Source organism: Cavia porcellus, unplaced genomic scaffold (assembly GCF_034190915.1).
Source record: "Cavia porcellus strain 051 isolate PalLab524CR breed Dunkin Hartley unplaced genomic scaffold, mCavPor4.1 scaffold_29, whole genome shotgun sequence".
In the NCBI taxonomy this organism is placed as follows: Eukaryota; Metazoa; Chordata; class Mammalia; order Rodentia; family Caviidae; genus Cavia; species Cavia porcellus.
Genome location: NW_026947512.1, coordinates 20839371 through 20855981, shown reverse-complemented (window position 1 = coordinate 20855981; position 16611 = coordinate 20839371). Strand labels below are relative to the sequence as shown.

The 16611-nt window shown below is 52.1% G+C and overlaps 1 protein-coding gene across 3 annotated transcripts; it reads left to right on the top strand.

Moving 5' to 3' along the window:
- Nucleotides 1–2573: 2573 nt before the first annotated feature.
- Nucleotides 2574–10234, top strand: Optc (opticin). Of its 3 annotated transcripts, XM_063240113.1 has the most exons (7): nt 2574–2703; nt 2981–3176; nt 3862–4006; nt 5491–5649; nt 6650–6852; nt 8744–8839; nt 9548–10234. In XM_063240113.1, exons 2-7 carry the CDS (start codon nt 2988–2990, stop codon nt 9743–9745), a joined length of 990 nt encoding a protein of 329 aa, XP_063096183.1. In that variant the 5' UTR covers nt 2574–2703; nt 2981–2987; the 3' UTR covers nt 9746–10234. The 3 variants fall into 3 exon arrangements, with proteins under 3 accessions (XP_063096183.1, XP_063096184.1, XP_013013304.1); XM_063240114.1 differs by lacking the exons at nt 8744–8839; nt 9548–10234 and adding an exon at nt 6999–7667; XM_013157850.3 differs by lacking the exon at nt 2574–2703 and having other exon boundaries at nt 2958–3176.
- Nucleotides 10235–16611: the final 6377 nt, after the last annotated feature.

The following is a 16611-nucleotide window of genomic DNA, read 5'->3' as shown; positions in this document are numbered from 1 at the left end:
GGTCATTACCTTTGCTAAGCTAGTACATCTCAGACTACTCAAGGGAACGCAGCGTGCACATGACCCTGGGAGAGAATGAGGACCCGGTCACTGGAGTGGTCTACAGGTCAGGCCAAAGATCAGAAAGGATGAGAACAGGGCCCCCACCCCTACCCCGGGCTCTCAGTCCACTCAGAGGAGCCTTGGCTCTGGAAAGAGGTACCCCCATTTGGGCCTGCATTGTCTTCCGCAGGATGTAAACTGCCCCATGCGGCCCTCACCCCACTGAGCCTATTGGCTAACCTCCTGCCTCGGTTCAATCCAACAAAGGTTTAGTGGTCACATATGCCCATGCCGTTGAGGAATTCGTAATTTTGAAGAGGGAGAAATCCACAAATTTGTAGGTCTGTTTATAATGTTCATAATCACACTGTGTTGTACAAACAGCAGAGAGGAAGGGGCCTTTGCCTTTGTTTGGGGATCAATCAGAAAGGCTCTTGCATTTTTGTTGGTTCCTAGAGATGAACCAAATCTTCCCTGACTGCAGAAGGAAAAAAAACCCATGACCAGGGGGAGAAACAGCAGGAACAAAAAGGGAGAAATGTTGGGGGAACCCTGTGGGGAGTCTCTTTTAAAAAGGGCCAAGTTCCCAGCCTGGAGTTATGCAGCTACCAACCCTCAGCGGGGAAGATATTCTGTTGTCCAAAAAACAGGAGGGTTCCCGAAATTTCCACAGCTGGGGCAGAGCTAGGGTCAGCTGGCCAGACTTCTGTCCACACCAGTTACCACCTCGGCTCCATCAACAAGCTTTGTGCCTCTCTTAATGAGATCAAGATTGGAACTCCCTGTACCAAGCACACACACCTCCACAGCTCTCAGGGTGTGGAGCTTCCTGGAACAGCACAGGGCTCACTGATTCCCACACAGGTCACACAGGTCCACACGCACACACCTTGAAATCCATGGGAATGAGAGCATGCAATCAGCTAGCTCACACAAGCAAAAATAGAAGCCCAGAGAGGGTCCTCACCCAAGGTGGCTCCCAGGCAGGAATGGGAGAGGGGGTGGCTGGGGCATAGGATCTAACTCAGGCTTGACTATGGGGATAAGGAGGGCAAGAGGACCTAGGGCAGGGCAGCGGGCATAGCTAAATGCTGCAGGGCTATGTCACCCAGCAAGACGGTGGAGGCAGGTGTCCAGGTATGAATGAACAGTTTCATTTGCATTCCTCACAGGAACAAATGGCCTGGGCTGGGAGGGGGACCCACTCCTTGGCTGACTGTGGGGGCAGAGGGCCCTGGCTGCCAGGCCGGCTGTGGGGGCGGACAAGAAGAAAAGCAGCCCACGGACGCACCATCTGCCTCCTGTGCGAACCCCTGGCTCCAGGGCTGATTCTTCTCAGGCCAGCAGAGCCCCTGATGGCAGAGCTCCCCGGATGGTAGATTACCCGGGGCAGGGCACGGGAACTGCCTTCCTGACTGGTTCCTGCATTGTGGGGAGGCCCCCTCCCCAGTAGCTGCTGTCCTCTGGGGAATTGTTGAATCCGTGCCTTCACCTGGGGCTCCAGGCACAAGCTGAGCTCTGCCAAGGCCATCTGCTCTGAAGGGCCCAAGACATGCAGGCTCAGGACTCCCCCAGGAGGAGGTAGGAAGGATGGGGGTCTAATGAACACAGAAACCTTTCTGGCCTGAGACTCTGGAAATCTAGGTGCTGTCCTTGGCTGTTTATGACCTTGAGCAAGTCCTCCCCTTTCTGGCCCTTTCTGGGCCTCAGTTTCCTCTTCTGTACAAGCTGAGATTTGGACTAGGTCATTTCAGGGGGCCTTGCAGCCAGGATTCAGGATGTGGACAGAAGAAAGAAACAGAGTGTAAGAAGCGTTGCTGAAGAACTTGGCCAGAGAGGAGGGGTGCCGGCCGCCAGAATCAGGGAAGACAGTTCAGCCACCCTCACCCCAGCCTGCCTGAGACCCTCAAGGGAAACTTCAGCTCTCCCAAGAAGCACATCTTCCTGCCTCTGGTGGAGGTGGGAACATGAGACCTTTGGCCAAAAAGTACTTTATAGAGCCCAGTCCCACTGTCCAGATCCTCCTTCCTGGAGGATCTGGGGAACTTCCTACATCCTGCTCTGATAATGATCTGTGAACTTGGATTTCAATTCCCATCCTACCCTTGTTCAACTTCTTTTTGTACCTTCAAACCTTCCCTCTGGCAATTTTGTTCAGTATGGTTCCTTTGGGGAACTGTGGGTGATGGGTCAGGGTGGCAATTCAGCTCAGCCTCTTGGGATTTGGTCTATGGGATGGAGCACTGTCATGGGGAAGGTGAGCTCTGTCTCTCCATCGCCTCAATTCAGCCTTCTTGGGAGTTCAGAATCTGAGTGGGGTGGATTCTACCTCCTGCCTCTCAAACACCTGGCTTGATTATTAGGACAGTGGCTCAGAAAGAGTCTAAGGGAAGGGATCCCTAGAGCAGACAGAGGGAGTAAAAAATTTCAGTTCATCAAGCAAAGGAATGTGAATAGAGACACCCTGAGGAAAGAGGAGGGGAAACAGCAGGATCAGAAAGAGTGACAGATCTGATTGGACAGTCAGCCTGGTCCTCCTCCATCCTCCAGCCACTGCTGCTGTCTAACCCCAGCCCAAACCAGCGCAATCAACCAGTCCATCAGAGTCCCTACCTCCCTGGAAGCTGCTGGGCTCCATTTGAGAGCCAAAAGCATCTAAAGGTAAGGCGCAAGGTTGAAGGCCTGAGGCCAACTGGTAGGCAAATGTTTAAAGATCAGGTAGTTTGGTTAGGGATGGAAGGTGAGGTAAGGAGACACCTGCAGGGAGCCTGGGGTGGGATGGGGCACTGAGTATGATGCATGGCGGGAGCTAGGGGTGCAGGGGGAAGCAGGGCAGGTTTGAAAGCGGTCCCCACAATGCTTGGGTAAGTTCAGGCAGCTGCCCTTCCTCTTGCCCACTGCCTAGGGCTGGGCATTCTCATTCCCATCCCCACTTCAGGACCCACATGAGGCTCGCGGCTTTCCTGAGTGTGCTGGGCCTGGTGCTGCAAGAGGCAGGGACAGCTTCGCTGGCAGAAGAGAGGAAGAGGAGGGAAGAGCCGCGCCTGAGCCTGGGTGACTCCAGTGAGGTCACCGGCCTGAGAAACTGTGAGCACCATGAGGGGCTCACGGACTGCAGGGACCGCCTTCCTGAGGTGAGACACACAGCAGACTGACTGCATGCCTGCAAAACACAGAGTCAGGGCCGGTCCTTTTCCACTTGTGCAGTAGTGCTGGTCTCCCAAGCCTCCAGCTCTTTCTCTAGTGCAAATTCTCATTCCTGTTTTTTCATAGGAACTTGTCTCTTATGTGATACTAAGCAAGAGGACACAAAACTCCAATTTCTCAGTACATTTGTGGCAAACTGTGGGTAGGACCGCACCACTAGTCATATATCTTTCCACATGCCACCAAGCAGAATCATAAGCCATGTCGCCTTGAGGTGATGATCAGCCCTGTCCTCAAATTCTGCCTCGCAAAGGAAATGCCACCTCAGCCCTGTCTCTTTCCTTAGACTGTCCTCTAGCTGAGGTTCCTTAACCCTGTGGCTGCTGCAGGAGTTGACCTGATCAGCTCCTGCCCATGCGCGGGCTAAGCTGTGTCCTTATGGAGCAGGGCAGGGCACCAGCCTGGGAAATTTCGAATACCAGGTTCTAGCCCTGCCTCACTGTGAGCTAACTCCCTCGTCCATGTTCCCACCTTTCTCTGGGCCTCAGTTTCCTCCTCTGCATAATGAAGACACTGGGCCTCACATACTCTAAGTTTCCTTCCTCGCTCAGACTTTTTGTCTGAGAAGCCAAGTTAAATCCTTCTCAGTCACCTACAGTGTGTTGTCTCTAGGACAGAGCGACCAGCCAGGACCCTCCACCCATGATCGGTCCCACACAGAACACTGTAGCTACAGGAATACCATCATCCAAACCTGCAGTGACCAGGCCTATCTTGCCAACTACGCCAGGCTTACCAGGCTCCCCAACCAGCCAAGGTAAGTACCCAGACAAATGGTCACAATAACCACTAATCATACGCCAAGAAGCCACTATTCAGAGCCAGGGGCTATCAGAGTGGAGTGTGGGCATGGCTAAGACTGGCCTTTATGAGCAGAGAGAGGAAGGGAGATAGTCACAGTAAGAAGAGAAGCAAGCCCCCAAAGGAGAGGCTGGCTACTACCAGCACTTCTGCATGGTTACACAAAGTAGATAGGAAGTGAAGCGATGCAAGAACTCCCCTATGCCCCAGCAAACCACCTCCCTTAATTAACGTGTTGCAGGTTGAGTGGTAATTAGATTAGAGACGATTAAAAGCCTGTAGAGAAGAATAAATAACTTTGTGGCTGTCACTTGGTATGGGGGCAAATGAAGCAGTCACACAGCATTGGGCACTGATTTCCCTGCTCAGCAGCTCTCCCTCCTTTCCTGGACACCAGAAGGCTGCTATCTCAGCAGTGTGGGCTCACTACTGTGCTGGGGATCAGGGACTGGGGCAGTGGAAGGGTGCGACTCACTCTGGACTTGGTGGCACTCAACGTCCCTGTTGTCCTCTTGCCTCAGTAGTCCCCGGGTCCTGGGACATTCACCAGAGGCATTCGTTCAGGCATCTGCATTGTCTCAGAGATAGAGTCTCAGGTTTGAAGAGACCATAAAGGGCCTTTCTGGACCTGCCATGTGAAGCTTATGGATAAGATGGGGACCCTTTGCCCCAGTCATCCACTTCACCTGGTGATTACTGCTGGAGGAACTGTGTCACTGATACTAGCATCCTTCCTGGAGTGCAGCTAATACTGGTCTCTCAGAAACTGTGGCACCTGTAATAGCATGTGATAAAAAACCCCAGCACTGCACATTTCTGTAAACCAGTGAAGTCTTCCTAGCCGTTCACAGCCAGTCTGTGGACAGCCTGGCCTCAGTCTCATGACTGTGGGCTACAGAGTTGAGGCCGTAGGCTGAGAAGAAGGAGGGCGTGTTTCCCTATAAAAATTGGATGCCAATGCTGTAAGAAGAGAAAATGGGTACTGGGAAGGCATTGGCCTCTCCACTATGGCTCTGTTATGCTTCTTGGAGCCAAACAGACCGTGTCTGACCCCTGTCCCCAAGGCACCTGGCAGAGCCACACCCCCTGGCCATTGCATTTCATTGTGACTTTATTTTATCCTTACCATATTTGTTGGGGCCAGAAAGGATCCCTATGGAAAGGAGACTGAAAACTGAAATCCTGGAAACACCCACATAAACCCAGCAAAGCCCACAAAAGACCTGGATTTGATGGACGCAGAGTAAACCTGATCTCTTAGGGCTAGGGCTGAGTGACTCTCAGAAGCAGCCAGCCTGTTCTGAGCCTCATCTCATGGGCCATGAAGAGCACACGGATGACCATGGCTCAGACATTATCTTGGATGAAGGCCCCTGGCTGCAGCAGCTACAATGAAGCCTGACCAGGGCTCTCCCTCTGTTCTGTCTTCCTCTGGATCAGGCCTGCCCACTTGCCTGGTCTGTGTATGCCTCGGTCCCTCTGTGTACTGCGATGACACTGACCTGGGAAGCATCCCTCCCGTCCCCCGGATGACCACCTACCTGTATGCCCGTTTTAACCGCATCAGCCGTATCAGGGCCGGAGACTTCAGAGGGCTGAGTATGTATGCCTGAGTAAAGGGGAAGGGGCCAGGCAGACAGGATGACCAGAGTCCTTTCCCCTGCGCCAGGCCAGATACTGTTAGCCTCAGTCTGTATCAGTGCTTCCTCGCTAGCTGTGTCTGTCCAGCTGTCAAAGCAATAGAGTCCCCAAGTTCTTCTCCCTCCTTTCCTTGAAAAGTCCAAACAGTGGTAGTTCCTCCTAAAGAGCTAGGAAAGGAAGGTCAATCAAGCCAACATTTTCACAGTGTCCCAGCAACTGTGGCTCTGTTGAACTCTGACAAGACTGTCCTAAATCTATTCCCGGGGCTCTGGTGCTGTCAGATGGCTGTTCTGCTACTTCGTTTTTTATTTTTACTTTTTGTCTTTTTGAGACAGGGTTTCACTATGCAGTTCAGGATGTCCTCGAACGCACTTTGTAGTCCTGGCTGACCTCGAACCCTTGGTGATCCTCCTGGTTCAGCCTCCTGAGCTGGCACCAAAGGCATGCACTACCATGCTCCAATGTTCTGCTGCTTTAGCTAGGAGCCCTGGGTGCTACTCCCTTAGCCTTTCTGGCTTCGTTGCCCTTGGTGTAAAGCAATAAGGGGGTGGGGGGTGCCCAGGAATTTCTTTGGGCTTTTTTTTTTTTTTTTTTTTTTTTTGGTACTGGGGATTGAACTCACGGCCTTGTGCTTGCCGGGGAGGTGTTTATGCCACTGAGCTAAATCCCCAGCCTGGGCTTTTTGACCCTTATCTGTGAAAGACTTCTTCCAATCAGATGCAAGACAGGCTGAAATCCTGCACCAAACTCCAGTGACAGGAATTGAGGAATCTAAGAACTTTGGCTAGGGGGTCAGATTTAGACTGCTATTTCTTTGGGCTTGGACCTGGTTCAGGCAGACCCTGGTTAAAATCCCCTGATACTGAGGGAGTGAGTAGGGAGGAGGTGGGGACAGATCCAACAGTGGGGGAGGAAATACTGTGTGTTCCAGCATCTCTTACCCTCCCATGTCCCTCAGCAAAACTGAAAAGGCTTGACCTCTCCAGCAACTTCATCTCCGCCATCGATGACGATGCCCTCCACCTGCTGCCGGCTCTGCAGGATCTGATCCTGTCTGAGAACCAACTGGTAGCACTGCCTGTGCTGCCCAGTAGCATTGAGCTCCTAGATGTCCGCCTAAATCGGCTCCGGAGCTCGGGGATACAGCCCGGGGCTTTCGGGGTAAGTGGGTTCCTTCAGACTGCCAGATGCTGCCTGCCCCCAGCCCTTCCCACGTATCCCACAGGATTCCCTGCCCCATCCTTGTTCCAGGGCTCAAAATGCAGGCCCATTTGTTCCCTTACTTCTCCATGTGTTGCTTGTTAAAGGTTCTTCAGGTTGGCAGACATCCTCTGGCTCAGGAAGGAAGAGGACTTTCTCCAGCCTGCTCCTGCCCTGTGTCTACCTGTCACTGTGTTTCCCAAACCCACTACTAGGTGACTGACTTTGTCTCTGTAGGATCACATTTTCAGGACAGAAAATCTGCGGGTCATTGGCTGGCCAGTTTTGATGGACATTACAAGGCACGAACGTGGCCTCTAGGAGCTGCCCTCACCGCAGGGTTCCGGCACAGTTTCGCTGAGCAGTAAAGCAGTGTACACACGAGACTGACCACACTCCCTTCCCAGGTGCTGGCTGCATGATTAGGAGTGGCCTTCAAAGACTGTGTCCCCTTCATTTAGATACTCTTTGTCACTTTAAGTACAGGCACACAGTTAATAATGACATTTCCATCAACATTGGATGACATATACAATGATGGACCCCTGAAATTATTTTACCTAGTGACGTTGTGGCTCTTTTATTTGTGAAAGTGTATTGTATACTCTTCATACAAAAGAAATTGCCTAATGTACATTTCTCAGAACATATCTTCATCAGTAAGCAATGCAGACTACTGTAAACATTTTGCAAGCCTATCTACCTTAGAAGCAGCAAATCAAGTCAAACCTTTCTTTTTGCGGTACTGAGGATTAAACTTAGGAAGTGTCAAACTATCTCCTACCCCACCCCACTCTTTTCTCTTTTATTTCATTTTGAGGCAGAACCTCATTATATTGTCGAAGCTGACCTTGAACTTGGGATCTTCCTGCCTTAACCTCCAGAATTGCTGAGATTATAAGCCTGCACCACTACACCTGGCCAGAGCTGCTTTTTGAAGCAGACTGAAGGCAGAGTCCTGCCTTATTCCCTGTGCCACTCCACCCCTCAACATCTCCCGCCCTCTGTGCAGTGATCCTGGGGGTGGATGCAAGACATGAGGCTGGTACCACTGCTGTGGAGTCAGAAGCTCTGTGTGCAGTTGGGCCTCAGTTTCCCAAGTGAAGGACTCACTGACCCAGCTCTAAGCAATGTTGGGCTGTCTCCATGTTAGGAGGCATCTCTCTGTCCTGTTTCGAGACTATTTTCTCAGCCTCGGATGAGGCAGGAGCTTTGGAGTCAGAAGCACCAGGGCTCCTGGGTGAGTCACTTTACCCCTCTGATCTTGTTTCCGAAGCTACAAAATGAGGACAATGATTCCTATTTGACACTGTTGCTGAGGAATTCAATACAGCAGCACTCACCAGAGCATGGGAAGATGACATATAGATAGCAGATGCTCCCTAAATGGGAGCTATTACTCTTCACTGCTCTGGGAGCCCCCAGAGGCTTATCTCTCCCCAGATCCTGCTGCCATTAGCCCTACCTGGTTCTGATGGTGCTGTTGCCCTCACACACAAGCTGCCTCTGTGTGCCTCGGAGTTCTTATCCCACTGGTCTGACAGCTCTGAGCATGCCAACCACATCTGCTTCAGGGGAAGCACTGGAGCAGATTCCCAGACAGTAGAGAATCTGAGGCTGAGCTGAAATGGCCCCCAGCTGTCAGTACCGTACTGGCCATAGCTCTGCTCCTGCATTCATCTGGGATTAATGTCTGTTAGCTCCTTAAAGACCCCACCCCCAGCCCCCAGTGCAGAGTTCTGCATGTGGCTAAGGCTAGGTAAACCTGGAGTCAACAAAGAGGGCATCTGGCTCTGACCTCCTCAGCACCTCCCTGCCGCCTCCCTCCTCCAGTGCTGTCTGTGCCCCACAGGCCCTGCAGAAGCTGCAATTCCTCTACCTGGCAGACAACCGGCTGGATTCTGTCCCTGGGCCTCTGCCCCTGAGCCTGCGCTCTCTACATCTGCAGGTGAGGGCCTCTGCCAGGCAAGTCACGGAGCCACTCATGGGCAGGCAGGGGAAGGGGATACAGCCCGGCGACTGAAGCGTGTTAAAGATGTAGTCTTGTCTAGACAACTGTCTGTGAACCCCATTTAATTTTCTCCATTTGTCTTTCTCCTCCATCTGATCCCCACATTTTTTTTTCTTTTCTTTTTTTTTTTTTTGTAACTGGAGACTGAACCCAAGCCTCCACACTGAGATACATCCCATGTTTCTCCCTTTAAATCTTTGAGTCAGAGCCTTACTACCTAATTTAGTCACTAAGTTGCCAAGGCAGGACTAGAACTTGTGATCCTCTACCGGGACCTCCCAGAATGCTGAGTTCACAGGCAGGGGCCACCATGCCCAGGTCTCCATCTCTTCTGTTATAAAAACACCACCCTCCACATCTTTATTCATCTCGTCTCCCTGCTTTACCTTCCTCCCTTACCTTACCTTGTCTCCCCTCTTCTCCAGCCATCAGTGCCTCCAGCTTTCCGACCCACTTCTTCCTTCACCCCACTTAATCTCACCCTTCATCCTGTGTCCTCGTCACATCCCTCATTGTGTGGCCTTCACATTCTGGGCCTTGGTTTCCCCAGTTGTCCAGGAGACAGAGCTGGTGGGAGAGACTGATGTGAGCTTTTGGAGAGAGGGCCCTCTGGGTGGGGTCTCAATTGTGGTCTGTGCTTTCCAGAATAACATGATAGAGACCATGCCAAGCGACGCCTTCTGCGACTTGGAGGAGCACAGACACACCCGCAGGCTGCTGGAAGACATCCGCCTGGACGGGAACCCTATCGACCTCAGCCTCTTCCCCAGTGCCTACTTCTGCCTGCCCCGGCTCCCCATTGGCCGCTTCACCTCACCCCCACAGGCCTCTCCTCCCAGGTAGAGCCCACCAAGGACGCACGGTGCCCAGCCCCCAAGTTTAAAGTGCACTAGACAGCCTCATGATCCAGTTGCAAAAATCACTGCCTCACACACACACACACACACACACACACACACACACACACACACTGCAGATCCCTTCAGCAGCCAGATTCGCTTTTTCCCCACCTCTTTCCTTCACACCTTATGTCTCCTGGCTCAGAGAAGAGCAGCGTCTGCAGGAGAGCTCTTTTCCACCTCCCCATCCCTCCTGCCCACACTGAACGCCAGGAAAGCCATGAACGAGGAGGAGAGAGAGAAGAAGGCAGAGGCTGAAGAGGGCAGGGAGAGGAGGAGAAGCAGCAGCTAGCTCTTACCAACTAGGGGGCTTGCAAGAAACTGGTGATTAAATTTTCTAGCAGCTTGAAAGTCGGTTGTTAAACACAGCCATTATGAAAAAGTAAATTATATAACCTCACAATTAAACGTATTCTATTGAAAACAAATGTAACACATACTCAAAACTCGTCTTTTCCCAATTATTTTATTATCTTTTACTATCACTTTTTTCTTTAAAAATCAGGAATCGAACTCAGGACCTTGCAGTTGCCAGGCAGGTGCTTGAGCCCCTGAGCTATATTCCCAGCCCTACCATCTTTTACTCTTACACATGCCTCTGCAGCTATTCTATCCATGGTACTCGTGTGGTGGAAACTCAATCTAATGATACTCTACTTGGTACCTCCTCCCAAATCTTTGTTCAGTAACATCCCCTTGGTAGTTTGAAATTGGCCACAGTGGGAGATTCCATAAATGCTACAAATCAGGTTCGGGCTTTGGTTTTTGAGGACTGGTTGTTACAAGCTTGCGGTACACTGTGGAGGAAACAACAACTATTTAAGCAAGCCCTTCTCTGCCTCCGCACTGTCCCATGAGGGTAAGCACAGTCTCTGTAAGTTCTTGCTCTTCCTGGGCTGCAGCCTCCTGTGAGAGCCGGAGGGAGCTATCCAGAAGGACAGAGAGTGGGCCTGACTCTTCTCCTGGATGCCCTTTAGGTAGCGTGGACCTCTTCCCAGGCCTGGGGAGGCTCAATCGGCTGGTTTCCGGCCACTAGTGTGTCCATCGTTCCCCTTCTATCCTGTAATGTTCAGCCAGCAGAGGGCAGCCTTGGGCAAAGATAATAAATTAATTAACTAATAAAGCAATTACCTGCAGGCTTTTGGGGAGCTGGGCAGGGTTGGCTGCGCTGAGTGGATGGGAAGAAGAGTAGCTGTTATCCAGCTGATGTATTAGTTGGTACTTGACATCTAGTATTGGAGGCATGCGAGGATGAGCCCAGTAGAGTCTTCATTCATGCAGCAAGGGTTTTCTGCAGCACACGCCTGCTGTATGCCAGGCACAGTGTCACGTGCTGGGGACAAGATGGAGTATAACAGACATGCCCCTTTTCCTCAAGAAGCTTCTACTCTAGAGCAGAAGACAGGTGTTAAACAAATGGTTAACACAAACAACTTCATTATTTGACCTGTAATAAGGGTTATTAAAGGGAATACATAGGTTTACAAGAGGGGGGCGTAGCTAAGGCCTCAGACTTCCTTATCAAAGTGACATTTAAGCTGAAGCCAAACACAGAGTGGGAGGCTGCCCAAGTTTGGTTTTGAAGGCAACTACTCAGGGTGGTCCTTGAGTCTGGAGAGACAAGCTTTCTTGTGGCCCACAGGGGTGGGAACCTGTTAATCTCCTTCCCCCACCTGTCTAGCACCTCAGCAAGCACTTTGGATCCTCATGACAGTCCTGTAAGCTGACAAGTCAGGAATTATTAGTCACATTCCTCAGATGAAGAAATCGAGAACTAGAAAAGATGAATCACTTACCCAGCTCACATGACTGACTGAGGCTTGGACCAGAGTTGCATGCACTGGCTCCCAAATATGTGACAGTGGGGAGCCTCGTGATGCTGAGCCCAGCGACAAAATGGCCCAGCATACGCTGCTCCAGAGAGGACTGGGAAAGCCTGAGCCTCCTGTTCCTCACATTCAGACACTACAGCTCTCACCAGCCCCAGAGTGTGTGTGCGTGTGTGTGTGCATGTGTGTGCGTGTGTGTGTGTGTGTGTGTGTGTGTGTGTGTACCTCTGTGTGGGCTCTAGCTCTCCGTGTATGCATGTGTCCAACTCTGCTTTTCTACTCTAGTGCAGAAGAGTTCTCTTCCTCTCCTCTCCACCTTCCCTCCCCACTTCCCAAATCCCATTTTCCCCTCCATGGCCTGCAGGATTATGAAAAGCCTCAGCATGCAACAGCTCAAAATCTCAAGATCTCCAACTTCAAGAAAATCCTAGATTGAAAGACGACCCCTGCCCAAGGCACCAAAAATACATAAATAAAAGAGATTTTCCATAATAGGCCCCTAGGCACTCCAGATGTGCATGGTCAATCTATACATAGGAAGGTCATCAGATTCCTGCCTGAGTGCAGGAGGAGACCAGCAACTCCCAGCCTCTGCTGCCTTCCCTGGGACCACCCTATGCACTTGTAGGATTTTCCCCAAGGCCACACCTCTGCATCTGTCTCCTGACTAATCTCCAGCTTGGGCTGGGGAAGCCCGAAGAACAGAAAGAATGCCCTTGTTGGCTGGCTCCCCAGAAAAATTCTAAATGGATCATCTGTCCCTCGCCCCAGGGGAGGGGTGGGATCAGCTGCTCCATCCTGTCTTCTGTGGTGGAGCTGGGCTCCAGCACTGCTCAGACCCGAACCACAGGGGAGGGAGTCGGAATTCAGCAGCTGTGTGGATGAAGTCCTGTCCTGCAGAATGAAGATGGTAAGACTGGCCTGAAGGGTGGGTGCCAGCCAAGCACAAGAGAAAAGAGTGTGGAGCCCCAGAAGGGACCCCAGATCTAGGCAGCAGCACAGCCAGGCAGAGTGGCTCACTGCCCAGCACCAGCCAGCAGTCTAGGTCTGCCCAAGACTCCACTTCTTCCCAGGGTCACACTTGCCTAATCAAATTCATCCTGGTCCTCAGAGGCCAGTCAGCTTGTCCATCTACACCAGCTTCTGACCCAGGGACAGGACAGCACTTGGACCACCAGCCACGTGGAGAGGGGAGCCCCTCACTCCTCAGCATGCCCCAGGCCCCAGCACAGCCACGCCCCTCTTCCCTTGAGCCAGATGGTGAATGTGGTTGGAGCCAAATCCAACAGGGGGTGGGGTGGGGGTGGGGGGTCTGGGAGGCTTCCTCCCCCAACTCCCCTGTGTGCTTCCTTCCTGTTGCCTTTCCCTTTAGCCTCCCCCTAGAATGGTCACCTCTTTCAGGTTTCAGATTTGCACTTTGTAAATCTTTTTTTCATACAGGATCTAATCCCATGGCCCCAGTCACCCTATGAGGATGGCATCTCTACGGAGAGAAAATGGGAGGTGGTAGGCTTTGTCCAAGAAAAAAGTTACAAGCAATGTAGAATTTGGGAAAACCAAATTGGGTGTGGGGTGGATGAATCATTAAGGAAATCCCTCCAGGAGGCCTGGGAATCCCCGCCTAGAGCAGATTAGTGCCCCAACCAAGTTTTAGTATTTACTTATTTATTCTGTATCTATTTATTTCAGTTGTTTTGCTTTGCTCTGCTCTCCTTTGTTGCAGTGCTGAGGGTGGAACCCAGGGCCTTGTGCATACTAGACAAGGACTGTACCACTAAGCTACACCCCAGGCCCCCAAAGCACTTTCAAACATAAATACTGGGAAGGGCATCTCCCAAGCTGGAAGAGGGGCGCCCCATGGGAGCCAAGTCAACAGTCACCAGCAGGAGCCCAGGGAAACCCAGGGCTCAAGGACACACTGTCCCCATGCCTCCTCACCCCCACTCCCCTGTCGGCATCCTCTTGCTTCTGGCCAGGAGGGAGGCAGTCAGACGCGAGGCGGCCTCCCTGTCTAGATGCTCTCTGCAGCCTCCCTCCTCCTGCCTTCCCCCCTCCCAGACACCAGCTCAGTTGCGCCTCTCCTCTCCCTCAAGGTCGTCTCTGCCTGTCCAGCTAGCAGACTGCACAGGCTCCAGCAGCCTCCCTCTCACAAGCCCCCTCTTGCGGTCCCTGCCAGGATCTCTGTACGTTGGAAGGATGCCTTGTTTACATTCCAAGCGTCCTCCCACCCCCAACCTGCAGTGACAAAGCAGCCAGGGCCACCTCCCTCCTGCCTGGCTGCAGTGAAATCCCTCATGAGACCTCCACCTCAGCCTCAAGTGGTCCAGCCTGGGTGGACCTTCTGTGCAGTGGACCTGCACACAGATATCTCCTCTTCATGGGCCCCATCACCTTCCCCCCATCCTCTCCCAGGCCTGCATGGAGCAACAGCTTGTTAGCCTCTTCTTGGCACCACCCACCTAACCCTGTCTCCTGAACCCTTTTCTCTCTGTGTGTCTCAGTTCAGGCACAAGAGGGCCTGGAGGGGCTCGAGCTGTGGCCACCTCCTCAGGAATGGAGGGGCAGTGGAACGAGCAGTGAAAATCTGAAGTTTGGGATTTGACCACTGAGTACCCCACCTTCTTGTGGGACTTGTGGCAAATCAGCACCTAACTCTGTCCTCCTAGTGGGGGTCCCTCCATCCAAATCTGATGCTCAAAGCATATCCAAATCCCAAGGGCCTGGTGCCCAGCCCTACAACAACACAGATCTAGTCTGAGAACTCACACCAAAACTTCTCTGACCTTCCATTTCTGGTAGCAAGTTCCACTGGGACAGAGAAACATCTGATGAGGAAGAAGAGGAAGTAGAGAGAGCGCATCTGCCGGGTATGGACAGCCTGGCCCCTGAGGCCGGGTTGATTTTGTGTCATCATAGCCTGAACTCCTGTGACTCTGCTGCTGACCTTGCCCCATCTCTGATCCATGCAGTGCAAGGCACACTCCAACCACCCAGACACCAAGGCTAGCAAAGATTGAATGGCACATTGCCTATAACCAACGCTCCTCAAGGATTATAATATGCAGTCTCAAAAGAGGGGCTCATCCCTTCCAGAGCACCCCTCTCCCCCAGCCCAAGGCAGTTTCTGAAGTCCACATCTGCAAAACTAGCAGTGTCTCTTTTGGGGAATCTAAGAAATAAACCCCTCAAGCCTCGGTGTCCTGCGAATAGGCAATGCAGGAGTGCTGGGCAGCAGGGGAAGGATAAGGAGGGAAGAGGTGCACTGCTGGGGCATGTGAGGTCCTGGATAAGCCTGAAAAAGAGCAGCTCAGAAGGATACAAATGGCTGCTAAGCTGAGAGTGTTCTGCAAAATAGGAAGGTATTCAGCAGTTATCCATAGCCGGGGTGAAATCACCTTGTCTTTGTAGGTGCTGCCCCTTTGAAGGGGTCAGTCTGCACTGAAGGGGTCCTCCAGAAATCAGCAGATCAGAACACCATCCCTGAAGATGTGACAGCAGGCAAGAAAGATGGAAAGCTGGCAGAAATGTAGTAGTCAAAGGACTCAAGAGCCCTTGAGACCCTTGGTTCACACTCCTATGTCCAGGCAAACCTTTGTCTAACTCAAACGGGCATCTCTCCTCTGATTTAAGCAAGAGCCCAAAGTCCAGGCTGCAGAAAGCTACGGAGCCATCATGGGTGAGACACTGCATCCGCCCTTGGACTAGCCTTTGACATTGTGTGTATCATCAATCCAATGAGGTAAGCGCTGCCCTGATTTTATACAAGGACTCGGAGATTCAGTTCCTTGCCTGAAATCACACAGCAAGTAAGAGGCAGGACGGAATTTCCAACTTGGCCTGTCTGCAAAGCCCTCCGGCCCTCCTGGATTGGAGCTGGGTGTCTGACACATGCTGAATCATGTCTCATTTCATGCTTTCTTGGGGAAACTTGCTCAGAGCACACCCAACAAACACTCCCAGACCAACCCCACCACATGGGGGGAGACAGATCTGCTACCGAATCTGACCATAAATGGCCCTTCTCTTCCCCTCCCTCTCCTAATGTCCCCAACTGGTGGCACCTGCCACCTGGATTTCTCACCCAAGCCTCTCAGTGTAGATATAGGTCTCTCTTCCCACACCCACTCCCTTCCTATCTATTGTTTCTGAGCCCTGTTTTTTGGCTCCTGAGCTCCTGTTCACTGATTTCTTTCCACTCCTTGGACCCTGAGTACAATAGGCTCTTCCTGCTTGTTGGTAAACAGAATCACAGCAAGACCCAGGGCCAGCCCCGGGCAGGACTGAACTCTGGCAGCCTCTCTCCCTGCAGTCCCCTGGTGGGGACAGGAACTGCAGAGGGGGCCCAGTCCACCTATCTCTACACAGCCCCATCCCTGTCGTTCTTGTGCATTGTGGCCAGGAGTCCAGTAGGTTTAGCTCCAAATTTGCTGCCCCTTTCTTTCCCAGAAGTCCAGGAATCCCCCACCCTCCCTTACTTGGCATCCTGAAAGAGGGCGGGCAGGGAGGCCTTTTGCCTGTTTGCTACTGTCACCATCACTCAGCGGGGTCATTGGACCCATGCCCAGGTGAGCTTGGCCGGGTGGGTGGTGTTTTCCAAATAACTTCTATGACAACCTGTGAACATGCAGTGACAACCAAGGCAAAGATGTCAACAGCCAAGGAGCAAGCACACATATACCCTAACCCCAGTGGCCAACTTCAGCTGAAGGTCTCAGAGACTGCAGGGCACCTGCCAACTTCTGCCCAGATAGATCACCCCTTTCACGTGGATACCGAGTCTCTATTTTCTGAACTGGGGACAGAGGCACCTCTGAGTCTGCAAGGGCCCTGGACAGAGATTCCCACAGATCCAGCCCAGCCTCCGACTTCATGTCTCTAGGGTCACCTGATTCTGTGAATGGCTCCTTAGTAAGTGCCAGAGACATCATCACAATAAACAGACAGGTCTCTGTAGGGGGTCACAAGACCACAGTGGAAACAG